At 28.7% G+C, this 26,544-nt stretch overlaps 1 protein-coding gene across 1 annotated transcript in view; it reads right to left on the reverse strand.

Moving 5' to 3' along the window:
• Positions 1 to 24,602, reverse strand: part of LOC132929305 (uncharacterized) — a 244,656-nt gene extending 220,054 nt beyond the window's left edge. The window contains exons 1-2 of the mRNA XM_060994561.1: positions 24,067 to 24,602; positions 14,015 to 14,060 (exon numbers count right to left, since the gene is read on the reverse strand). Coding sequence (XP_060850544.1) covers positions 14,015 to 14,060; positions 24,067 to 24,294 — 274 coding nt within the window. The 5' untranslated portion in view covers positions 24,295 to 24,602. The remainder of the gene's footprint in view (positions 1 to 14,014; positions 14,061 to 24,066) is intronic.
• Between the last annotated feature and the right edge of the window lie 1,942 nt (positions 24,603 to 26,544).

Raw genomic sequence — 26,544 nt, forward strand, 5'->3', positions numbered from 1 at the left:
TATAAGTTTTTTATAGGTTTGAAATAACCATTTCAAAAATATTATACATCTAATTATATGCAAAATAATAAGTTATTGATACTATTTCAATTAAATTATTGAGGAAACTCTAAAAAATTTATATTTTTTTTATGTGTCAAAATTAGCATTAAATACTAAAAATATAAGAAATTTACATAAATACTTCAATAAATCATTTTTAACGTACATTCATAATAAATACATTTATTTTCATTAATATAATAATATTATTCATATAAGATAAATTTTATTTATTACAAAATGATTAAAAAAATTATCACGGCGTATTATGTAGGCAAACTGATAGCATATACGACAATAATACATTGTTTAATATCAATATTCTAGTCTGATATAATATAATATATTATATTATATTTTAGTATAAAATAGTATTATAATAATATAAATGTAATTTAATTAATATTAATAATGGATTCATCGATACCGATTATTATTGTAAAGTAAATAAACATTAATCTAAATTGATAATGATATTCCGTTAATTAAGATAATCAATACAATAGTGTCAAATTAGAAAAATAAAATTTTTAATTTTGCACTTCATAATAAATAATATATTGAACGAAGCCTTACGTAGTATATTAGTATATTAGTATAAATTGAAAATTAATTTTCAAGTGCCTTTCTATTGTACCATTTTTTTTTGTCCTTTGTATATGCCGAATGAAAAGCAATTAGTTGGTCGGCCAACAAGCTTTTAGACACCAATGTCTAGAATCAGATTTCAAGTGATCCTAGAGAAGATCTTAATGCGTTCCAAAATGTCTTTATAATATTCCTAGTGTGCTCGTAAAATGTATATAAACCAATTGCATTCCAACAAAAATAAAAATTTTATAACATGGCCCACGTGCGTCCCAAAGTGTACCACGAAAAAATTAACTGTTTTACACTACCAAAATGGTTTTTATAAATATTTAAAATTTCATTATTTGTCATGTAATGTTCTTCGTACGCATGATTCAAAATATTGTTCAACTTACTATCACTAAAATTGTTGGGATCTCTTTTTAAAATTACATAAATATAATTCAAAATTATTCAGGTGACCAGAACAAAAGTATTAGTAGCACTACTACGGATGTACTTTGGCTACATAAAACAAAGTACAATATTATGATAACTGATAAACATTTGGACTACGCACATCCTAATCGTCTTACACCTGGCGAATGTCAATTAACAATAATGATATTTTAAAAATATTAATGTCTCAATAACAATTAAATAAATAACAAAAACTTATTTATGTTTATATAGTTATATAATATGTGATATATAGTTGCAAACTTTTACTTCGAATCATTCTCAAGATTATCTGCAGTTTAATAAATTTGAAAAGCGGTTAAAAAGTTTGTACACGTTGTTAAATTAATTTCGACACCATACGTACACTAAGTTTGACATACCGAGGGTTATAAATAATAGCTCATATCATATTCCTACGGAGTACAGTAAAACCAAGTTCGATCATAAAATCTACCCTCAAAACAACTTTACAATAGTGCGAACACGGCCGTTTATAATTTATTGGTTCCTTGCAAATCGTGATGTCATTCCGGTGAAACTTTGGGTATAAAGGATTCTGAGGCGCATATGAATGATGTGTATCCGGTCAAACAATTGACGCGTGACTCAGGAGATTCAGTGAATTTTGCATTAACGAGCCGTAAAGTATGCATCGGAAGTTAAACAAGGGATATAAAAACCAGAAAAAAAAACCATATATTTATGTGCTGGAATCAGCTGTGGTCATTGTGCTGATAAATCGTTTTAGTTATCAGTGGAAACAGTATTGTACGATGTTATTAACTGTATTACCGAGTAGTGCGAGATATAAGGGATAACAGGCGCACAGAATTAGCCTCGGAAACTGTCTCTCGGCTAGGAAATAAATTCTTGACGAAATGCTCGTCCGTCATTGTCTTAACGAGCTCACCTACCATTCCTTTACACCGACAGACATAAATGGACTTGTTAAACGGATGGCCCAAAAACTTTAACAACTTCCCTTTTGGTTGATAACACTTGAAAGTGCGTAACGTACAGTACCCCGTATCAGTTAAAAAGCTGATGTCATTTTTTAGCAAAAGTTTAGTTTTAAAAAAATCTAAAATAATAAATAATATGATACCGATTGTATCAATTATATTTATAATTATTAGATACAACTCATATTTTTAAAACAATTGTAATCTTTGGTTACACAAAAGCTTTTTAGAATAGTATAATTGCAAAGGATATAATATACCATAGATTAAATTTGTTGATACATAGGTACATTTTTTATGTCTATAAAATAAACAAAATACAAAAATAATAAAACGAAATATTCAACTTGTTAAAAAATATCTAAAAGAGTTATTGTATATACTAATACTGTAACTTTTAATATTTATTTATTTGTGTATACATATAATATATGGAATTTGAATGTACTTCTAATATTCATTTTTATCATATAATAAAAAAGGATGTGTTAAAATGACAATAGTTTATCAACCATCAAAATCGTATTTAAAAATCCCTGAATTTTATTCAACATACTATGTTATATCATTATGAATATATATTATATACATATCGCATATTAAACACATTTCATATTCATATCTAAAAATATATTCTACACTTGTATAAAAAAAAAAATTAACTTTTTCTCGACAAAATAAATAAATAAATAAATTTGAAGCGAAACAAAACGAAGTACCTATACGTATTTTCTAAATATCAGTGACGGGCCGTTTTTAAATTCTTCTCCGTCCCGTACAAAAGTAAATGAGTATATTATTATGTCTATTGTGCACTGAGTATAATAGACTGTGAACATACATAATATATGGCAAATAATAATGCAAGAGAGAAACAATTTTTATTTAAGTCTAGATGTAAAACAAAAGCGTAAAACAGGAATTTATAGGCACTCTAATATGAGCATTGAGCAGACAGCAGCAAGTTTTCCCGTACCTATATAGGGGTTTTCTATAATATGTAATGTGTATTGTGTATCACTACATTATATACATATGTATTATATTATACGCCAGGAAAACAAAATACCTTTACAACGTATCTCGAATTAATCTTAACTCAGTTCCACGGCGGAGAGCGAATATGAATGATGGACGAATACCTACACACCACCTCCAAAGTCTAACAACTCTCAAAAGTGCATATCGTCAAAAATACATATTATTATAATAATGGATGTCGGCGTTATTATATTGTATAGTATACATTTATTAGCGTATGTGTGTGTGTGTGTGTGTGTTTAAGTGTACGAGTGTATATGCGTCTGCGTCTGTGTTGGTAGAGCGTGCGGTGGATACCGTGGTGATGTTTGGGAATGGCATGTGTCAGTGATTGATGACGATATCGTCCCGGCTTTTCCACGTCGTCCGTTTCGTTGGCATTTTATATAATGCACGTATATAGATATATACCACGTGTGTGAATAAATACCGACGGCCTATAGCGGTGGTGGAAACGGTAGGCTGACAAAAGACGAGTGAGCGTGTTCGTAACTGGCGGCCGTCTAAAAGCTGCTGTTATTGAAAGTTTATCGAATCAAAACTGTTTTTTTTTTATATATATATAGTGCAGTAATGGTTTAACGACGAGTTTGCGTGATGTCTACACTACACCTCTCCCTTTATACTATATCGATGAATAAAATTAAATATATAAGTAATAATTTTAAATAAATAAAAAAAAAATGTAATATGATAAATAATTTATTTTTACGGTTATATTTTGGGGTTATTTGAAACCCATGACCGTGTGACGAACACATTTTCACAACAAGCATACCCAAATAATATCTATTAACGTTCGTCAGATCTGACAACGTTTTTATCAGCTACACACTTACACATCACGGGTTACATTATGCCAAAATGCGCATATTTGTTACCGGCTTGGGGCTTATAAATGAACCGATGATAATACGCGATAATTTTTGACATTTATAAGTCTATACTGTTATTTTGTTGATTAAATAACATTATACATACAGAATATTTAACCAAAATAATTACACTAAAAATCGTCATACAGCGTGTTTTGTAAATATTTTACCAAGGTATTCCTTGGATTTTCTAAGCCTACGCATATTATAATATTATGTACATTGTCAATACAATCAACTTAATTTCTAAATAAAAAATTATAAGAATATATGAAACTGTATATCTTTAAAGAAATAGAAAGCTTATAGTATTGTAGGTGGTAACGTATATAACATAATAGCATTTTATCGACTAATTATCGTATACACACAGACAAAAGATCAAACGACATTGTTTAATATTAATACTTTCGTCGCTCCACTCAGAATGTAAAAACGATATTCAGATGGTGCAGGAGACGGATGCAATAAATACAGCCACAATAATCACTTTGTAAATCTGATCGACAAAAAATATTACGGTTTCCCGCTTGCCACGGGTATGTACATCATTAAACTCGTGAACAATATGTTTGGAGCCTTGACCACGTTTGCAAATGGTTGAACGGCAAAAATTTAGAACCTTATAGAATTTTACCGAGTACACTAATATAAAGATTTTCCTATGGACCACGTCATCACTACACTATTACCACAGAATTGGAACATATTTGAAAAGAGTAAATACTTAAGTAAAATAAAGCCGAATTTCCACAACATAATATATAGTTTAATAAACTCTCGGCTTTTAGTTTAAAGTTTTCGTGTAATCTTAACCACAGTAACCATTTAATAACCGCATAAAATATATAGAACATTTTCAGCTATTTAGAAGCTTGCGATTTGCGACAACGTGTGGTAACAGAGGTAAATCAGGTATAGATGATACGTTGTGTCATATTCGATACGTTCAATATACGAAATTATAAACGAAATGTCGAAAACACGTTATTGCCTATAGACAATATATATTAAATATACGTAACTCAATACGACAGCGTGTAGTAGAACCACCGGAAACCCGGTTTTATCAAATAATGACTATTGAAGTACGTACATATCGACTTATATTTAAATCCAATCATATTCCAGAGTGAAGTCCTACAAATGGCAACCGTGGTCCATGCCATTGTATAGTGTACCTATACTTACAGATTGCGGATAACCTCGATATTTTCAATAACCTGTAGCTCAGGTTATCTACAGCCATCATTGTCCGTTTTCTCCACATCCGTCTTGCCACCATCTAATAAATTCACGTCAATTTTTAATCAAACCTTTTTCACCGTCTACGAATGAGTGCCCATTGAATAATGCGTTATGCCACGTATTAAAATAAAAGCTGCAATATCCATAATATACGTTTTTCGGATAACAAGTATTATATATATAATATATAGCATATATATATATATATATATATACCTACTATAAGCTGTTCACGTGTTGGATAATCTATTAACGGTATACCTACTGATTTATTATTGCACGGGTGCGTGAAAATTGCATCGCCCCACCGTCCATAATAAGTGGTAATATATGTGTTTTTTTTTATTAAATACTTCCAAAAATTACAAATATAGGTAATAGTAATAATAATATATTTTTGAAAAATAGGTATATTAATGTATTAATTTCAATAAATTAATTAGTATAACAATCATTTTCAAACAAAATTAAAATCAAGAAATCCTGCTATATATATTATTATTGTATGAACGGATCTTAATAATTTAACATTGATCGTTCCTCAATGCTCATTATTCTATCCACATTTTGTATACGAGTCCCCGAATAATTGGTCGATGAGATTGTATCTAACTATATGATTAAATAGACTATGTTGAAATGTAATATGTTGTAAAAAATTAGCATTATTTTAGCTATATATAGTTGACAAAAAATATTATTCAACCGGGTCTAAAACAAACACATTTGATTTTCAACAGTATGATCAATTATTTTTAAACAATTTAATTGATTATAAAACCTAAAGTAGTATTACGTTTTTCTCGAAGTTCGTGGAATATTATTAGATCATTAACGCAATACATCGACTATTTTAATGGCGAGGATAACATTTTCACACCCCCGAACCGGGCGGAAAGATAACAAACTTGTACTCTATTAACATATAATATGTATGCAATATGCATGTGAAGATGTGTGGTATCATATTATATAACTTATAAGATATAATCTAAACATTTTAAACAAAAGAATTTTTAAAAATAAATTTAAGCTATTAATTACCTATGAAAATATGCTTTAACTTCCAATAAAACACACTATATCGTCTAAGCTCTGCACTAGATTAAAGTACGCTCAGCTCTATAATTTACTAAATTATAAATAGAGTATTTTCAAAAAATATATATCAAAATACTTGTTCTTAAATTCTATAGCTTCTTTGTCATTACTAAAAAATATATTACCTATATTGGTTATTATATTGTAGATATTTTTTAATATAAAATAAAATTTAAATTATAAAAACAACTTTAGTATTGTATGTAGATACATTTTGTCAATAACCCGTTTAACTTAAAAATTACCATTTTTCCAAGTTATTTTGAAAAATACTAGAAATACTAGTTTATATTTCGTTTACTGTAAGTCGTTATTTGAATATTATTAATACACTATTTAAAAATATAAATTTACATTAATATATGGTATGAATATGTAATAGTTGAATAATTTGTTAATATATTATGTACAATCTATACAAAATATTTAAATTTCATCACGGGATCCAACACAAAATATTTAAAAAAAAAAAAATCAATAATCTTCTTTAACATGAAGAGTTACTGTGGTAGGGATATTTTGGATTATATACTATAATTTATAGAATGAAATAAAATACCCAACGTGTAGGTACACTGTACAATTCTGATAAATAAATAAAAATATTAACGCGAAGAAAGGGAAATAGAATCTAAAATGAACATTTTGGTAGGTATGTTATCTATATAAAGAATTGAGAGACAATTGTACGTTACATTAAGTATTCAGTGAGGTCGTGCAATCCAATCTGCAGTAATTTATTAAACACATCAGAGAAAAAGGACGAAGCCCAAAAAAAAAAAAAATGTGTCCACTATAATTCCAGATAGATGGCTTTATATCAAAAGAGAACTAGAAGGGGACGTACAAAAACTACCTTTTATCGGGCAAGGATTCCCTATAACTTTTTCCACCTGATTAGTCATGCGTGGTAGGTAAGTACTCTCTCCCACACCCTTTTTGCTTATTAATTTATTATGCAACAATCCATATAGGTTCGTATTTTGTTCGCCCTTTCTCAAATAGCGTTAAATCATAATTACTGATAACTACTTCATACTGCCCATTTTTTGGACGGTTCATTATAATCGTTATACACGTCTTGTTTTATGTGTATTTGCATATAGATGATTTTAGCTGAAAAAGGGATACACCATTAATATTAGCTTGAAAGTGTTCATAACTTCAGAAAATATAATGAATACATAGAGGTATAATAGAAAAAAATGACCATTTAATGGATATAATTATAAAATAGCAATAAATATGTCTATAGGCTATAATTATATAAATGATAATTTATAAAAATCTATGCAAAACAAAAATTTATCGTTTTAAAATTAAAATAGTAATTCGTTTTTCTTTTAAAAATAAATTAATTTTTGTTTTAAACAACTAACTGCTATACAGAAATAATTTAAAAATATTTAATTTACTAAGAAAAAGTTTCGCAAGTTAAAAAAGTTTTGCATTAAGTTTAAAACCACTTGTCACGTCTATTTTCCCCGCGGGCGCAGTAACAATACGTTTTATATACATTTAAGTCAAACAAACACAGTTAGTCAGTTACATCAACACAATAAAAATGATTTCAATTTAAGTAGTGCTGGGACGATTCGCATAAAATTATCGCATTGGTCGTTATTAGTCGTACATCGATAAAATGAACAAGTTTAATTCTATATTATTACATAATACATAATATATTACATTCCAACCGGCGAACGGACCGTTTTAAGGAAACACGAGTCGCATACGCCATAACTTGAAAATCGCATCTTATTTTCACGACATAAAGACGACAATTACTGCAATTATCGTCGCCGTACGTATTATAAAAACCGTAATGAAAATCCGAAACGAGATCACAAAATAATAAATAATTAATAGTAATAGGTGGGTATACGCGCGTTAACAGCCGAACGGACCGACTACGACAATAATAAACGGTTCGGTGCGGCAAGACCGTATAATAATTATATAATATATATATATATATATATTGTCGTTTTTATAGCCACCGATACGCCATGACGGTGAAATATATACGTACCGCGTGTCTGTACCGACCATATATAGGTATTGAACTGCTGCAATAGTGTACGGATTACTCCGACGTTACCTACGCACTATATATTATTATATGCCAATATATACGATACTGTTAGTATATGTGGTGTGTATAGCCGTAATTCCACGCCGAACATGGCCCGTAAACAATTGGAAAATAATTCCGCGGCGGCGAAAAAAATCGACACAGCACAAATATATATATTATTATGGTCGTGTGTTTGAACAGTGCACGATCGCGCGCGCGGCAGGGCGTTGGGCAACCGAACGTACGGCAAACATTTATCCACACACACACACACACACACCCAGACCCACAGACCTACACACATACACACACACACACACACACCCAGACCCACAGACCTACACACATACACATACACACACACACATATATATATATATTATACGACGCAGTGGTGAGACCGTTTGACGCGGACAATCGCTAAACTCCATCAGCTGCTCTGGGCAAATACCGACCACTCTATATACATCCCCGGCAACGTTGTTTTGTGTTCTTCTGTTTTTTTTTTTTTTTTTTTTTTTATCGCCCAAAACGGACGAAGAGAAGGAAAAACACAAACGGCGGCGACGCTGTATGATGTGTGTAATGCGTGTGTGCGAAATGTAATCGATAAATCGGTCATTCGGACCGTTTTACACGTCGCAATAACACGACCAATGACGGCGTTTAATGCACTTTGTCCGTCATCCGCCGCGAGCCAAATCTGCCGACCAGCGGTATGATATGTGTATCGTTACAGTAATAACAAAAACATATTATTTCGTACATATTACGTATATCATTAAACCGAATAATACGATACGACGGCGTATAATGCAGTGTGAGCCGATCAGTTAATCCGGCTCTCGCTGTATTTATGTATATATATATATATATCTACGAAGTCAAACCTACTTTAGGGATATAGTATTACTATAAAGACAAATCTTGGGTGAAAATAGTGAAGTATATACTTTAATATAATATATTGGTAAAGTGAAAAAATGTTTTTCTCATTTTGCTCCTCGAACCCGTAATTTTCGATAAACCTTTTTTATACAAATTAAATAGGTACAAGTAATTAATACTTGAGGAAGGTCATTTTTCGATATTTACTGTCATATTTTTCCAAAACATTAATCATGTAATAAATTGTCCGTTAAACGTGACTCTCAAAGAACAAATTTAAATAATCCGATACATTTTTGTTCGTGGTTTGGTCTTTGGCCCTATAAATATTATTATTTTGATAATCACCTGATATCTATAAATTATAAATAACATATATGAGAATTTTCAAAATTGCAAATTATTATAGAATATTTATTTTAAGTGGTCGAAAATTCTAATAAGTACACACATGGCAATGCTCGCGTACCATCAATACATTCAGTGAGAATGCGCTAAAACTAGAGAAGAAGTGAGTGCGCGCTGTAACCCTCGCCCCACCCAATACGCCACTGCTTATCTTAAACTTACGCGCATATTATGGCATATACCTACGTGGTTCAAATAAGCGTTCCGTTTCCGAATTCCGTCTGTCCATTATGGCCGAGGCACGTATCACGTGATATTAATATTATTATAGTATACAATATATTATATTATTATACACGATCGTATCGCCCACTGCGCTCTGCTCCCAAACGACTACATTTCCTATTATTAATCTGACAACACGCTGCAGGCCCCGTGGTACGCGCGGCGGCAGCGATGGCGTTTAGGGACGAGGTAAATTGTTCACGTGGCGTCGTGGCACACCGGAAATAATAATAATATAATGGTTGTATCGTCACTATATTATGTACAGGTACACACAGGGTGATTCTTTTATCGTGAACCGGACGATATCTTAGATCGTTGTAGCCGTGGTGGCCAAGCTTAATTTTTTGAAAGCCCGAGTACGCACGGAAAAAAGAAATATTAACCAATACGGATCCAAATTCAATGAATAGCATTGGGAAATAACTGAGTTACATTTATATTTGGCCCAATATTTTCCGTGTGCAAATGCAATTTACTATTACTATAACTCATCGTCGTTATAAATCTAAAATGATTTCGCGGCTCGGGAAAAATTGTTATTATGAGCCAGATAATATGGTCGGTAATATGATTTATGACTTGGAAAACCCCAGACATTTTCAATTTTTATTTAAACGGTTAAAACCCTTTTGATGATAAACGATTTTTGTTCTTGAAATTTAAAATTTCTTGTATTTTCTAAGACATTGCAGGCGGTGCATGGCACACAATGAAATAATCACCCTGTGTCTGTATATTTATGTACCCATAAGTCGTAATGCGCTCATTGCCGGACGGCGACTGTTGTATATACTAAATCGTCTTAGTATTTGTCGTACGACAAACGACTCAACTGTAATGGGACAACGGTGAGAGTAAAGTTGTGCACAAACTCCGACGAACCGTACCAGGCGAACGGCACTGCGGGGAAATGGAAATCGGAGACAGCCGGCGCAATTTCCCCGGCTAGGTGTTCTACGAGCGCGACAAACAAACTGCCGGGCCTCGGAGCGCGAAACGAACGAAAAACATTATTAAATCACCGGTCGTGCGAATGACGTCCGCGAAAAGAATGTTTTGCCCTTCCACGGTGTCGGTGGTGACTGTGTAGCTGCAGTGTCGATGTATGACGCCGCCGACGTCCGACAGTCTGCGAACACAGGAAGTCATCCGCGCTATATATGCCTAACAAAAATGATGAAAAACGATCAAAAAAAAAAAAAAAAAAAATGGACTAACGGCGTAATCTGTTTTGTTTATTCACAAGCTACGGGGGGAACCTGTCCGATTGTATCCATATAATAGCATGCCGTAAAGATGATAAACGGCTTATTATTCACAAAAAAATGAATAAAAACATATCATATACACACGCGCGCAACGAAGTGTTGATCGTATTATTTCTATTTTTTTAGGCTTTTAGTTTTCCGTCAACAACTAAATTTTGCTCATATTTTCTATTACCTCTACGTGAGTACATAGCAACACTTGAGTTCAAGTATAACATCATAATTTCTAATCGACAAGGGAATAAATATGGTTTTAGTAATTGAACTGGTGAGGACTTGCATAGAGTAAAAATTAACAAATCATGTAATATGAATATACGATTATATAATTTACGTAGAATATAATTTAAAACATACCAAACATTAAAACCATAAATAAAGTTATCCATTCATAAGTGCGTCAAGAAAATATATTAAATAAAAATGAACAATAGACTGATAAAGTAAACGGAGTAAAAAATGTACTCAACAATAATAAATACAGGAAATATATAACAATCAAATAACTTCGTGTATATATTCATGCAGCAGTCATAAAATATTGTGTTTAACTTTGTTGTTTTGTTGTAACATTCTGGCTTAATATACAGAGAATATAATTTATCTAACAAAAACAACAGAGTAGACATGTTCTCCATAGTTGTGTACAATGCAATTCATTACCTAACTACGGTATTAATTATGGTACAATTCTTAAAATAAAATATATTAAAATAAGTCAATGAAATTTTACTGTTTAATAAATATTTTATATTATTTTTGTAGATTTGTATAACTTGTATTTTAATGTTATTTGAAAATTCTACTGGTTAGTTGTGATTTATGAGATAGTCTTCACATTATTTTTAATATACTAAAAATATGTAACAATCTCTGCGATCGCTACATTTTGATTTATAACAAACAAAATCACGAATTACTTTTTAAATTTTAATTATTATTCACGATTTGTTTTTATTTTAACTGACAAACAAGAAATATGTTGACACAGTAAAAGTTTAATCTACACTCAAACATGATGGACAATAATAAAAAGTATTAAAAACCATACTATCATAATATTTTTGGACATAAAAATAAAATTAATGATCAATTTTTAGAACACTCTTTTTATTTTAATTATATTGATTTTAAAACGTTTTTGCTTATTACTTCCGTTCTTTCTATTTTCTTTCTATTTACGAAATACGAGTAAAAGGTTTTTGTTTTTGTTAACATAAATATCACCACAATATATAATAATATAGCTGTACGTAATAAAAGCGCTGAAGAGGAAAGGAGGATGCCTATTTGAAGAATGTTTCCAACATTGGCGACGGTGTATTTGTTAATTTAAATAATACGAGACGCTTGCCGCATGCAAAACACACGCATTGTTGTAATTATGCAAATTTCCGCACTTTAGTACAGATTCGCCCTGCGTGTTATTATTGTTAAGACCCCTACGGAAAAACTAAACGATATAAATGACGCCCAATGCATTGTAATGCACCGGCATAGCAGTAAATTTATTATTTTTAACATATCATCGTCCCCCACTCCCGATATTTGTTTTGAATTTACCATTAAAAAAACCAACATGTCTCTTTCTTGACTCATTAATTACAATTTTAACACAATAATTTTTTGTATAATAATATACGAGTTTAGACATCTCAACATTATTTATACCTCCTCAATACCTCATAAACGTTTATTTTTAATATACTATGTTCATCAATTTATACCAATGAATGGCGATTTTTTTTAGTTGTACTTTTCCAATATCATCAAATGTTTTGGTAGAAAGGGGAGGAGAAATACATTGTTGGTCCACCGATGAGGTAGTGTAAGGGGAACTTTTAAAAGAAAAATAACGTAGAAATAGTGTATTCGCGTGTTGTTTTTTTTTTCGTTTTCACCCTCTATACTTCTCCACTTCATTGGCACAATCGTTAACACACAGGATCATTATTTACTTTGGACTTGACGGTAGAGGAAATTGCAACACACTAGAGATCTTTTTATGGTCAGAATAAATTGGTAACTATGGGCAAGTCGAAAATTCTGTCATGAAGCCGAAAATAAAGTGAGCATTCACTATTTTCGAAAATCCGGTAGATTTTATTTATTTTAATTTATACTTAATTTAAATTAAATACATTAAAAAAAATTATATTAAAATTATTCGACTATAAGGACCGCATGTTACATGTAAATGTTGAAAAATTAAATTAAAAATATTAATTTCTAATCCCACAATTATGAATGACTTCGTATATTATAGAGCACTTTCGTACTAAATAATTATTTTAGATTTTTAATATTATAATATACAAAATTAAATACAATTATTATAATATAAAAGTATACGTAGGCACGTGTTAAAATATGTAATATTTACATACCATTTTTAAAATTTAGTTTCATAGATACCATTAATTATATTCTTTAACAAAAATTGAGTTCAGTGCCGTTATAAAATAATGATAGATAATTGATCATAAATATAATTATATAGTGTCTCGTTAAACAAATTGTATTTATGATACTATACATTTCGAAAAGTATACATACTACCCTATTAAATGCCAACATCACATATTTGACCCTTTAAAAAACAAACATTCAACCTTTCCTGGATAAAACGGTAGTAAAGGTTGAAATCGTCGGTGATGGTTGTAAATATCAGCAAACATTTTGAGTGAATAATATAAAAACCGGGAATGTATTTCCATTATAATATTTGCATGATGGGCGATAATTGGTTAATAAACTCATCCTGATTAATTAAAATATATAGTTACACATTGCCTTTTCGTCACATAAATCATAATATAAAAATAACTAACTCTATGTACTCACCTGCAGCTGGTGATAGTTTTGTCATAACGCCCCATCTGTGTCTCCACTGTAACAGGAAAATATTATAATAAATTTAACAATCCATGTTTTATATATTATGAATAACCATAAATAATGTAAATGAAAAAATAGCATCAATATTTATATATTGATGCTTAATATATTAAATGTACCGATATAATATGACATGTCAAAAATATAAAAACTGTAGGTAGATATTTTTTTCCGTCTTTTCAAAATTATACAAGAAAAATTATTTATGGCACATGCGACACGTATTTTGATTGAAAAATTCACTTGACACACGTACATACAACTATAAACGAACTTTAGGGAATGTAAAGAATTCTAAAAATATGAATAATATTTTCATTTTTCAAGTACAATACATCATGTACTCTGTAGGATTGAAGACAATTTGTTTGACTTGAGAAAATGCCTTAACTATTTCATGTTTTCAAGTTAAGTTTATTCATATAGTTGAATAAAATAGTTTAGCTTTAATTCATTGTGAATGTTAATATATTAATATTACGCATATTTGATGTTAACCAATAGGTAAATCGAGTATTAAAATACCTAAATTTGTTTGTAATATATACAATTTTAATATACTATATAACTAATATCGACAATCCAAAGATGTTTAATTAATGGTTTCACTCAAAATTACTATATTAATATTATTTAAATGCTTATATTTATTTTTAAATTGCTAAAAAAATTTTAAAAAAATACAGATTTTAAGTACACGCGTTGTACTTGTTTTTTTTTATAATTTACACTATACCTATTCTAGATAGTTTTTTTTAAATCAGAACAATTTTATTTTATTTAGTACAATATTATTCATGTACCTATTAATTGTACATTCATAATTTCGTACAAGAATAGTTTAAACACTGTATTATTCACTTATCTAACTATGAAGTATAAAGTATTAACAAAATGAACTTGATGCATTTCTATACGTGTATTATAATTTTATCATATTCTTAAAGCAGATGGAACATATATATTTATAATTTAATCGGATTATTTAAGTTTGGTAAACAAAACACAAACAAGTAGGACGAATTAAAACATTACACATTTAATAATATAATATACAATAATACATTAAAAAAACTTTGAGAAATATCTCAGTTACTTGAATTTATATTTAAAGTTTGAATATATTCTTCGATAAATAATAGTTTTATTTAGCGTATTCTCGATACCTGCAGAAAATACAAACTAGACTGAAATCGGTACATAGGTTGGTATCTCGCATGATAGGTAAAACAAAATATATATTTCGACTGAATAAAATTTGGTACGTGACAAAAAACAAGCACACGACTGTATAATATTATATGAACGTCGAAAAAAAAATGTTGATTATTTAATTACTATAATCATTGTTTTTATATAATATATCATATTATATATACATAGTAAACATTATGATATTATGTTCGTTTTACTGCTGTATTTCGTATCACCGGTGTGTGTTGATATCGTATTTACGCATATAATATACTATATCGCATTACATAATATTATACCTGAAATGGCAACCGAAACGGCGGTTCGATATGTACGGGTATTTAATTCGAACCCCGTCCGACCGACTGTGTCATCGTTACGACCCATCTAATACGCGTCAACCACACCCCGCGGAGTTCCGGTGCTGCAGTCCTCCCGCGCAACTCGCGGAGTCGGGTGCCGGAGAAATCGGTATAATAAACGACAATGAACGCGCTGCGTATTCGCAGTGACCCGCGCGCAGGAACCGCCGGGCGATATAATATTCCGCCCGAAACTTTTCGTCCAAAAGAACGGCAGAGGCCGTCGCGCCGATCTGTATGTGATGATAATAATATAACGTGTGCGCCCAAACGTGTAACTATTACGATATAATAATAATGTACTCGATGCGCACGCTGACGGACGAAAACTATCGCTAAGCGAATACTATACACGGAAGGTGTATATATATATATATATAATATTGTCGGTGTTGACGAAAGTGTGAACGGGCGTAAGTGCTGTATTATAAACAATCACGATTACGATATAAAAATCGAGCAGTCCGACAATGAATTACTATTGTTCACGATAATCATTTCATTCGAGCCCTTTACGATATTGCAGAGTATAATATATATATATATAGATACTAGGTAGGTACCTACGTATTATAAGCATATCGGGTGACTTAACCGATACACGCCATTTCACGTTATAACCTAACCTAACCTATTATGCGGTATGCATATAAATATGTAAACGAGCTCATTACAATATTACAGTTACGCCCAATCTTTGAAATGAAAACATATATACTAGCCTATAGACAGTAATAGCTAGAAATCATTAACAATTTATAGGTAGCCACCGCTCTAATTACAGATACATTAATATCAATAGCAAACATTAGCTTGGGGACATGATGTCGATATCGATCGTGGTAAAATTAATAAACAATACACTACAATTCAGTCTTAATAATCATCTATATATACGTATAACGTCGATGGTCATTTATTGGTCATTTGTATAACCACCACGACACCACGTGTATACGAACTAATTCATTTGATTTTAATACGTGATCGAACTAAACCGACTAGACCAGATGTAAGTAATTAGGATTGAATATGATTCAATTTATTTTACATAATATTGTAATAAATTTGATTGTTTAAACATTTGAGTATTGACGTAACAAATTTAATTTTAAAAAAATAACATCATTAAAGATTAAACCTAGACTTTTTGGTAGGGCGGGTAAAATTCTATTTTATCACCTACATCTAAAAAAAAATGTCTTAAGCACCTCTGTAATAATATGATGTACATATTATAAATTTACAGGTACCAAATAATAATTTTCATTTGTTCATTTTCATGAAAACTAATATTAAATAAGAAATAAGAAATATAATTACTCTTATACAAAAAAAAATAAAAAATAAAAATAATAATTACGCAACAGACAGAACGCGCATACATGGAACTAAGTAGAAAGGTCTGTTTGATGAATACCGCGAATCATCTAAATTAGATCAAAAACTAATCATGAACTAATTGTATAAAAAATAAACTGTGTCAAAGTTAATAATCTCGATGATGAGTTTTCATTCGACGTGTGTGTCACGTCTCAACGTCTAACGTCTGCTTTATTTCCATATAAAACATTATTGCTTGCTGACACTTACTTTTATAATAGTTTAATGTCAGATTACCGATACTGTAGTATCGTGTAAGGAATATAAAACTGATAAATAATATATTGAAGATTTTCACACTAGTTTGTTATTTGTATAGACCATTTTCCGGTTTTATCAGTAGTTTCCCAAACCTCGGTATACCAATGAAAAAAATTCCTTCACGAAAATAATTTGGATTATTTTTTCGGTAGCATTGAAAACAGCTTTTAAAATAATAACCAACTAAGTTCATTTAAGATTTCTTGATAATGTTTGATAATTAATAAAATACACATTAGTTATAGTTGAATCCAATTCTATAGATAACGTTTTTATTTTTTTTTTTTTTTAAGTTACTGAATATATTTGTAATATTTTATGAATCCTTTGTATTTTAAAATCATTAAAACAATCCGAATAAAAAATTATGATGTTTTCAAAACATTTACTTTCCTTTTTCATAATAATTTTTTTATTTATTTTTACTTTTAAATTGTATTGAATAATTTACTATTGAAATATATAAGTTGACATAAATGACATAACACGAATGTCATACAGAATAATAATAATAATTTATGTCAGAGGATCAATCATTAAATTTCGATCAATATAAAGTAAAATAAGATAAAATAATTCCTAAGAGTTTAGTTCCGGTAGAATCCGGTAAGTGCTGGTAAGTGACTAAGGTCAAGTGCAACGAACTAAAAGGTCATTAAGTGTCACAAGAAGATACTGAATGCAAATGGCACACTTGATCCAAAGACCGAGGGTCTGTCAAAAGTTAGGAATAAAAATAGTACATTTTATCGCAATAAAAATCATTTACATTTATTATATTGATATGATATTATGTTTTTATTTAAAAATATTAATAAGTTTATATTACATACAGGTAATGTACAAATAAAAATAAATTATGTTAATTTATATTATTTTATTAGTACTTGCCCAACATTAATTTAGTACCAGTGGCGTTTACATTTATTTTTACATGTCAAAAAATATACCGGTATAATTTATATACACAATAAATATTTATTACTATAAGCCTGGCATGAATTGCCTGATATTATGCTTCTACGTAGGTAGGTATTCTATTTTGTATCATATTGTAATATTATCCTTTATAAAAAAAATAGAGTTTGGTTCAATTTATTTTAATTATAAATGTAGGATAATTTGTACGTACATCTCAAATATTTGTAATAGGTAGTGTTAAAATATTATTATTATTCCTAAAAGTGTCATGTTATAGACTTTATAGACTTAGGTAATAGTTAATATAATATAACATTAAATACAAATTATCCACATTTTACGGTTATGCTGATTTTGAGGAATTCCACGTATAATCCGGATATTAAAATTTCCATCACGACAGATAATCGATTTTCGCATCGTAGAAATGAATTTTCGCGAGTAATGCCTTTCTAAGGTTTAAACACGTAAAACTACGTTAAAATTTTGTAATTACCTGTCATTCTGCCCGCTCACCCATCATAGTCTATAGATGCATGAAATCTGTTGTTTAATAAAATTTAACAGGACTTATAATTATCATGATAGGTACGTGGCCATATTAATATACTATTATATTATATTATAGCTACAAAAATAATATAACTTTTAACATCTATAAAAAATAAATTTAATTTGAATCCCAATAAGTATTTTATTTCATCTATTCTGTACCTATATACACTTGAGTATTCATACAATTTTAATATTGTGTATTAGTTACAAATTTATACAATTTATAACAATTATATTATAAGTATAGTTGATATAGTACCAAAACATAAGTTAATATAAAGTGTTCAAAATCTAGAATATTTTAATATGAATTATAATTCATCTGTCGTTTTCCTGATTAATAAGTTATAATAATATTCTTATTTGTTATATTATTTAATATTCTACGGTTGTTTCAGTAATAATTTAAACTACCTTTTGTCAATATTTTTCATAGTAAGTAAATGGGAAGTTTTCGGACTTTCGTCGATAACGCTATTTAAAAAAAACACAAGATGCAAAATCGTTATTTATTTTTTTACAGCTACCACCTTTATGGACCTGTAAAATGCTTTTCTTTTTTACATTTTATTCCTTTTAGGTTAAAAAAAATAATACGAATCTTACAATAAAAAAATATATAAATATAAGCGTTTTAGATTCTTTTGAGTGTATATAATTTTTTAGTGTCCAAACACATTTTTTAATGTTGTCATTGAAATTGTTCATGAACATAACCTTATAATATTTTATTATTTTATGTTATATGGTTTAAATACGTCTATCAAACAAATGTATATAAATCAATTAAATCATATATTATATTAGATAAAATTAAATACAGAAATATAGTGATCAAAGACTAATTTACTAAGCTATGTAAACGTAACGAGTACCTACTTACATAATTAAAATTTAATTCAGTATAAGATTTGCTGATCTAATTATATTTTGGTTTTAAAATAATTAAAAAGGTTTTTCAACAGAAGTAGATACAAAATTACATTCTTGTTTAAAATGAAAATGATTACTATTACTTTTTTTTTATAATTCATGCTTTGATTGATTTTATTACATATGATTTTATAATTTAATTGAACTGAATCACATCAGAACTTTACCACATAAGAGTGTTTGATAATAATATAGATATTCTGGTATAAAAAACATATCTTTTATATTATAGAAAATATATTCACCAACCCCATACTATTTTTACCCGACCGTGAAAATATATATATATTTTTTTTTTTTTTAATGTATAAACCACAGAGAGAAAAAAGCCTGTGTAAAATCCTTTAAAAACACGCGTACGTGCAAATATTATATTGTTTTGGTTTTATAACCAAATGGATTTTTATTATTATTTTTTTTTTTTTTTAATTTGAATGTTTTCTATAGGTATAGAATGATGTATCAACTAATGAAACACTCTCTTAAAAAGAAATGTTGAAAAATATATATTACATTGCCAGAATATAATTGTATATATATATCAACTATATATAAAGGGTGATTCGCCAAGCATACCCATCCCTTTTTTTCGTCAATAATTTCGTCCAAAATTTGATTTTTGGAATTTTCAAATACATTTAAAATCCATATTTTAAAATGTTTGAGCTTCATTGTATTATTTTAGGAGTGCCCTGTGTAAATATAAACTTCTATTTTTCAAATAAAAACTTCCCTTTAATTGATATATATATATAAATATATTTTTTTTGTAAATGTTGATTTATCTAATATGTGCCTTTAAGTATATTTAAAAGTTCTAAAAATCAGATTTTGAATAAATAAATTATTAAAGTAAAAAATGGGTATGAACATGCTTGCAGTGAATCAGCCTGTACATATTATAATACTGCACACATGTAAAACTTTTAATTTATTGTAATATGCACAATCCAGAAGTGTACTGGAATATTGCATAAGATTTGATGACTAATGTTTCTCCGACCATTACACATTTAAGGTTATGTTGTATAATATAAAAATTTACATTGTATGATGAAAAGGGGACTATTCAAGAACCGATAAAATATTAAAACTTATAACCCATCACCGAGCGTTTTAAAACAATCATTATTATTCAGCAATTTGTTTACATACATTGTATTGAATACTATGAATATGCAAAAAATTATTCTACAGCTAACGTTGTTTGTTGACAAAAATCGATCAAACCCGTTTATTGTCTGGAGAATTTAAAAATAAAAATGTCTGATTGACTATAATACATTTAAAAATGTTTTTAAAATTAATTTTAATTGCCGTCTTACATAAATTAAGCAATTATTTTTGATAATACGGTGAATCGTTTAATTTAATTTTTGTTAAAAGTTATTTATACAATTTATATTTAATGATTTTGATAAAAAAAAAAAAAAAAACATTAATGACAATGAATAATTTAATCAGATAAACATAAAGTATGAATCAACAAAACTAATTTGACATTGTTAAATAAAATTAATATTTTTATTTTATTTGTATATAATATATTAATATCATTGTATTGTATTATATTAATAAGAGCTTTTGTACGGTTGATAAATAGCTATTGACAAGTAAAAAGTAGCATTGTAATAAAAAGCTAAAATAATTTATTACAACATAAAAGTGACATCATTAATAATATTATACTATTATATTCTTATAATATGATGTTATACATATTAACGCAAAGACTTATTCCGAATTAATTGGTTACTTTTTGACCCCTTGTTTACTCGAAATTTTCGTAGGACAAATCGCTTTGTTTGCTTGTCTACGCACCAAAACCGACGGAAAACTAATACTGTGAGTAACTTTATGTACATAACAGGAAAGAGAGAACGAGGAGATCTTTCTTATTATGTACCTGCTGAACAAGACGATACGTACTTACATAAAAACCGTTTGTGGATTACCTCCGGGATATTTATTATTATTATCATTGTTGACTGAGAAAAGACGAAAAAATAAACACCGTCGGGGAAAAGTTGTTGTCATCAGCTTAAATATTGATCAATATAATAACGTCGGATGGTTTGACAATTTTCGAATAATCTTCATAAGTTATAATATCTTAATGGATAAATCTACCTTACTAATACATTTCTAATTAATATACTACTTTTTAAAAATATAGTAAACAATGCTTTTAATGTATAGTGTTGTAATTAAAAAATATATTAATTTTATCACTCACACTAGTCATACTCCATTAAGAGATATTTGTTAGACATTATTTAGTAAGTACCCTGTTCCATCGTGTGTGTTTATCCTATTCTTAGTCAAGTACAAAAAATATTTCCTTTTATTCAAATAATAACAAACAGTAATAGGGAATAATAAAATAATGTAATTTATATAATCTAAAGTATAATGTAGTGCTGATATTGGAGATTGGTTTACTAGCCATCTTTTAAATTCAAGAAATTATAAATCAATGAGATCGGTATAATTTCTATTACAATTCATAGTGAGGATCAGATTACCTAAAAATATGTTACATTTTCCAACATAATTTTACTGGTTTTCAGAATTATTGTCGATAGAACTCCTGGGGAATTCGTAAGATACCGTAATAAAAGTAAAATTTATGATCTATTTCCCATCTGTATACAAGCCGAATAAAACTTTTCAAGCTATTTTAATGATTCAAAAATTGTTTTTACCTACTTATTAATCCTACCATTCAAAAACCAACAATTCCCTTCTTCCATACAGAATCTATTAATAGGCTGTAGCAGTGCATATGCGTTAAAACAACACCTTAAGGCTTAACAGCCCATTTAAATAGGAATATGAAGGTAAAATAATATACAGTAAATACATACAACACTATAGAGCCACTTAATGTTTTTTGAATAAATTAATTCGTTATATTCAAATTATATTGTGGTTTAATATCATACTTCTCAAAAAAAAATAATTTTATAAAATATCAACAAATATATTCATATATGTGAATATATAATAAAACAATTAAAAATTACTTTAAATCAATTTTAGTCTCTTTCTTTTTATCATAGTTAATTTTTTTAATTAATAATTTTAATTACAGTTCTTATTAATATTATTATTATTTAAAACTTTTTTTTATGTTTTAAGTAATAACATTTTTAGTATATTGTATTAGTTGAGAAACAGATTATTAAAAATACTTTCTAAATATTAAGTTTTCTTAGTAGAATTGCATTTTACAACTCTTTTGAAAATATTTATATTAAGATATATTTTTTTTTTGCATCCCGTTCATAATGTAGGTGAAGACTTCCAGAAATGCTTTTTCATAACATTTTTTACCGTTATTTTATAACATGTGATATGCAATATGCATCTTTGTAATATCAATAGATTATTCATAGCATTTTTACACATTTTTTTTTTAAATGTTGAAAGCCTTATTTGAAGGCCTTTTAAATTTCTCGTTCTAAAGCTGTATTGTTTTCGGATTTTATACAGTTAACTTTTAACATGTTACTAATCCTCAGTAATTTTGAAATTCAGAATAGAGTGAGAAGGGTATTTGTGTAAAACAAACCATAAAAATAATACATGCCCTTTTCTTTGGTGAACATATTTTGGATCATAAAAAAGCTCAAAAGTTTTATACAACACCTTTCTAGATTGGAAACTGAACACGAACGGTACTTTAAAAAGGCAATTTGTTAAATTTCGTTGTACTATAATATAGTTGGTAGCTAAAAAAAACATTGCCAAATTTAATTAAAAACTGTTTTTTTATTATAATTATGACCATATTTAGATAATTTATAAGACAAAGAAAATCGTTTTTTTAATTTAAAATATAGACTTCTATTTATAAGCTAGTATTAGTTAGCTAATTATTTGTTATTTTAGAATAATAGTCTATCTAATTCCGTTAAATAAATACTAAAATTTTAAATTTAATTTGGAACCTTGTTTAAATTATATATATATTTAAACGTTTGATTATATTTTAGTTTTTAGTACCATCGAACATACGAAAAACTCATAGAAACAAATTAAATCATATTCAAAATATTCGCATCACTTATGTGAACTATCTTTTTTTATTTGATAACATAATATATATATATATCAAAATTATTCATATTATAATATATATAATTTTAATTTTAATACACTATAATATAATAATATGCATATAAAAAATGCAATGTTTATTATTAGTCCAGATGTGTTATAATAATAACATAATAACATAATAATATTACATTTTAATAGGTTTAGAGTTCATTAAGTGCAAAACTATATTTTTGCACCAATATTATTAGGGGGACAAGTGCACCGTCGCGCCCCGTCCCCCGGATTAACACAACTTTCTTAATCAATGTTATCTAGTTTACTTACTTTCTTGTTGTCCCTGAATTTTAGCCAGCCATCTAAAATTGTTTGGTCTGGTGAACTTGGTATTTCAGTTAATAATTCCAATGTTTCTTCTCCTTCAGACTCTGTTGCGGAAGAATGATCACCACAATATGACCGAGCCGGAGAACCGTATACCCTGTCTAACATTTTCAAGCTCCTGGCTGGTGACCCATAACTCCTGGCAGGTGAATTATAGCTGCTGTCGGTCATTTCAAGAAAAAAAATCTAATCAAAATAAAAAAAAAACACTCAAATATCCACCCACACACGCGCGCACTTATACGGCCGTAAGCGACCGCACGGTTAAGACTCTCTATGAATTTTTTTAACACTAAATCACTAAATATACACTTAATACATGCGATGATTTCAGATAAAATTTATGTAATTTACAAGTCACGCAAAACAATACACAAAAGCCAACAAAACTACTACGACGTCGTAACGAAAAACACGAACTTTCGCCGGTCACCCAGTTGTGATACGGACGTACGCGGCTGCCGGTGACGCGCACGGAAATGCCGTGGTCTAGTCGATCCCTTTTCAGCCCGAAACATCATAACCTCCAACACGGAACGCGTGGCGATGGGCGCTCCTCGCGGTCGCCGACGACACGGTGGCGCGACGGTATTGTGTATGGTAAAAAAAAAAAAAAACAAAAAAAACTCCTTACATATACATATCGGAACGCAATAGGGCTGAGAGACTCTCACTGAGTTATTACCATGGCCTAATCCATTAATTAATAGCTGCCATAAGAGGGAAAATTGGGTTATTTATCAAAACGCACTCGGTCCCTGTGGTGTTGATACTACTAGTGTTCGGTACCCAGGAGACATAAGGTATATTTTTCCCCTTATTTTTCACAAACTATGACCGCTTAAAATCCGATCAATCCCCCGGTTGACAGCGCAAAAATTTGGCGCACGATTTAACTAGACATTTTTGGGCTACGACTACAACATTATTATTATACCCATCCCGTAATATTGACAAGCCGTGTATATATAGCTACACGGCTCCTTTAATTTTAACGTTAAATACGATTTAATTTAATTGTCATTGATACAATACCAAACTATAATGTATTTGGTTCTGTTGGGCAATTAGTGATCTTCTATGACATTTCGATAATACCGAAATAATCATACATAATACAATATATGGCATTATTAGACATATTATATATACGCGCAGTTATTATAAACTAACGAAAATCCATAATCATAGTATAATATTATATATTTCAGAAGAGCAACGGACTATTTAATATTATTGATACTTTTCGTAGTAGTTTATAATTTTATTCTGTTTCATAAAATTTGTCTCTAACATTTGAATTAATCCTTCAAACAGAACGAAATATAAATATACAGACTATCTTGTGTAATGCGAACTCTCAGATATATTCATTTTGATGATATTCTGTTCAAAAAGATTAAGTATATTTACTAAGTTTTTAAAAGCACTTGTTTTGATACTATTATTTTCAAGTTTAAAAATATTAAGGTAAAAAGAGAAATTTGAACTCGGGAATAATTTACATTTTACTTGGTATCTACTTCTTATACACAGGTATCCTATAGTATTATCAATTGTTTGTATGCAACAACAATTTAAACACATATATTATAATATATTAGTATAAAATTATGATGCTTTCTTGTAAATGATATAATATTATTATTTAAAACATACAATTTTGAATTGACTAATAAACGATATTTTGAATTAATTTAGTTAAATATTAGTTAATTCATTGTTCGCATTATTTTATAAAAATTATAATGAAAATAGATAATAGAAAATGTGTATTATAATAAATGTGAATTGTAGCTAATAACCACTGCAGTTATTGATTTAATAAAAGATAGATGAAAAAAATGTGATTGTCATTTAATTGTATAAAAACAATTTCACATATTACAAAATTCACTTAGAGGTAATGAGCATCAAAATAAGCTACATCGAAAATATGCTATTATTCTCGACCATTTACAGCGTAAGATTATTATTGTATATAAGTTTATATAAGATTCAAAAACTGAATTATTTTATTTAAAATTTGATAGTGAAATTTAAAACCTACACAACTTTAGTTACAAAACTGTATAAATAAAAATAAAAGTATAATGTATATAGTTTGAAAATAAGTTTAGACTTATCAGCTTTTTTATCAGTAAAAAATATATCAATCAGCAATTATGTATCTTAATTAATTAACTACATACATAAAATTAAGGCCGTAACTGTGGGATGGTCCCGGGGTCCTCCCCCGAAATTTTCAAAAATAGAAACATTTTAGTGGTGAATATAATTTTATTAGAAAAAATGTTGGACCCCCGCCCAACGCCGAATTTTTTTTCAGATACGGTTTTGCATAAATACATTAAGAATTAAACTAAGACTTATTTTATCTAGAAAAAAGTGAAAATTAATTGTATACGATTTATAAATTGT

The sequence above is a fragment of the Rhopalosiphum padi genome, chromosome 4 (genome assembly GCF_020882245.1).
Source record: "Rhopalosiphum padi isolate XX-2018 chromosome 4, ASM2088224v1, whole genome shotgun sequence".
Lineage (NCBI taxonomy): Eukaryota > Metazoa > Arthropoda > Insecta > Hemiptera > Aphididae > Rhopalosiphum > Rhopalosiphum padi.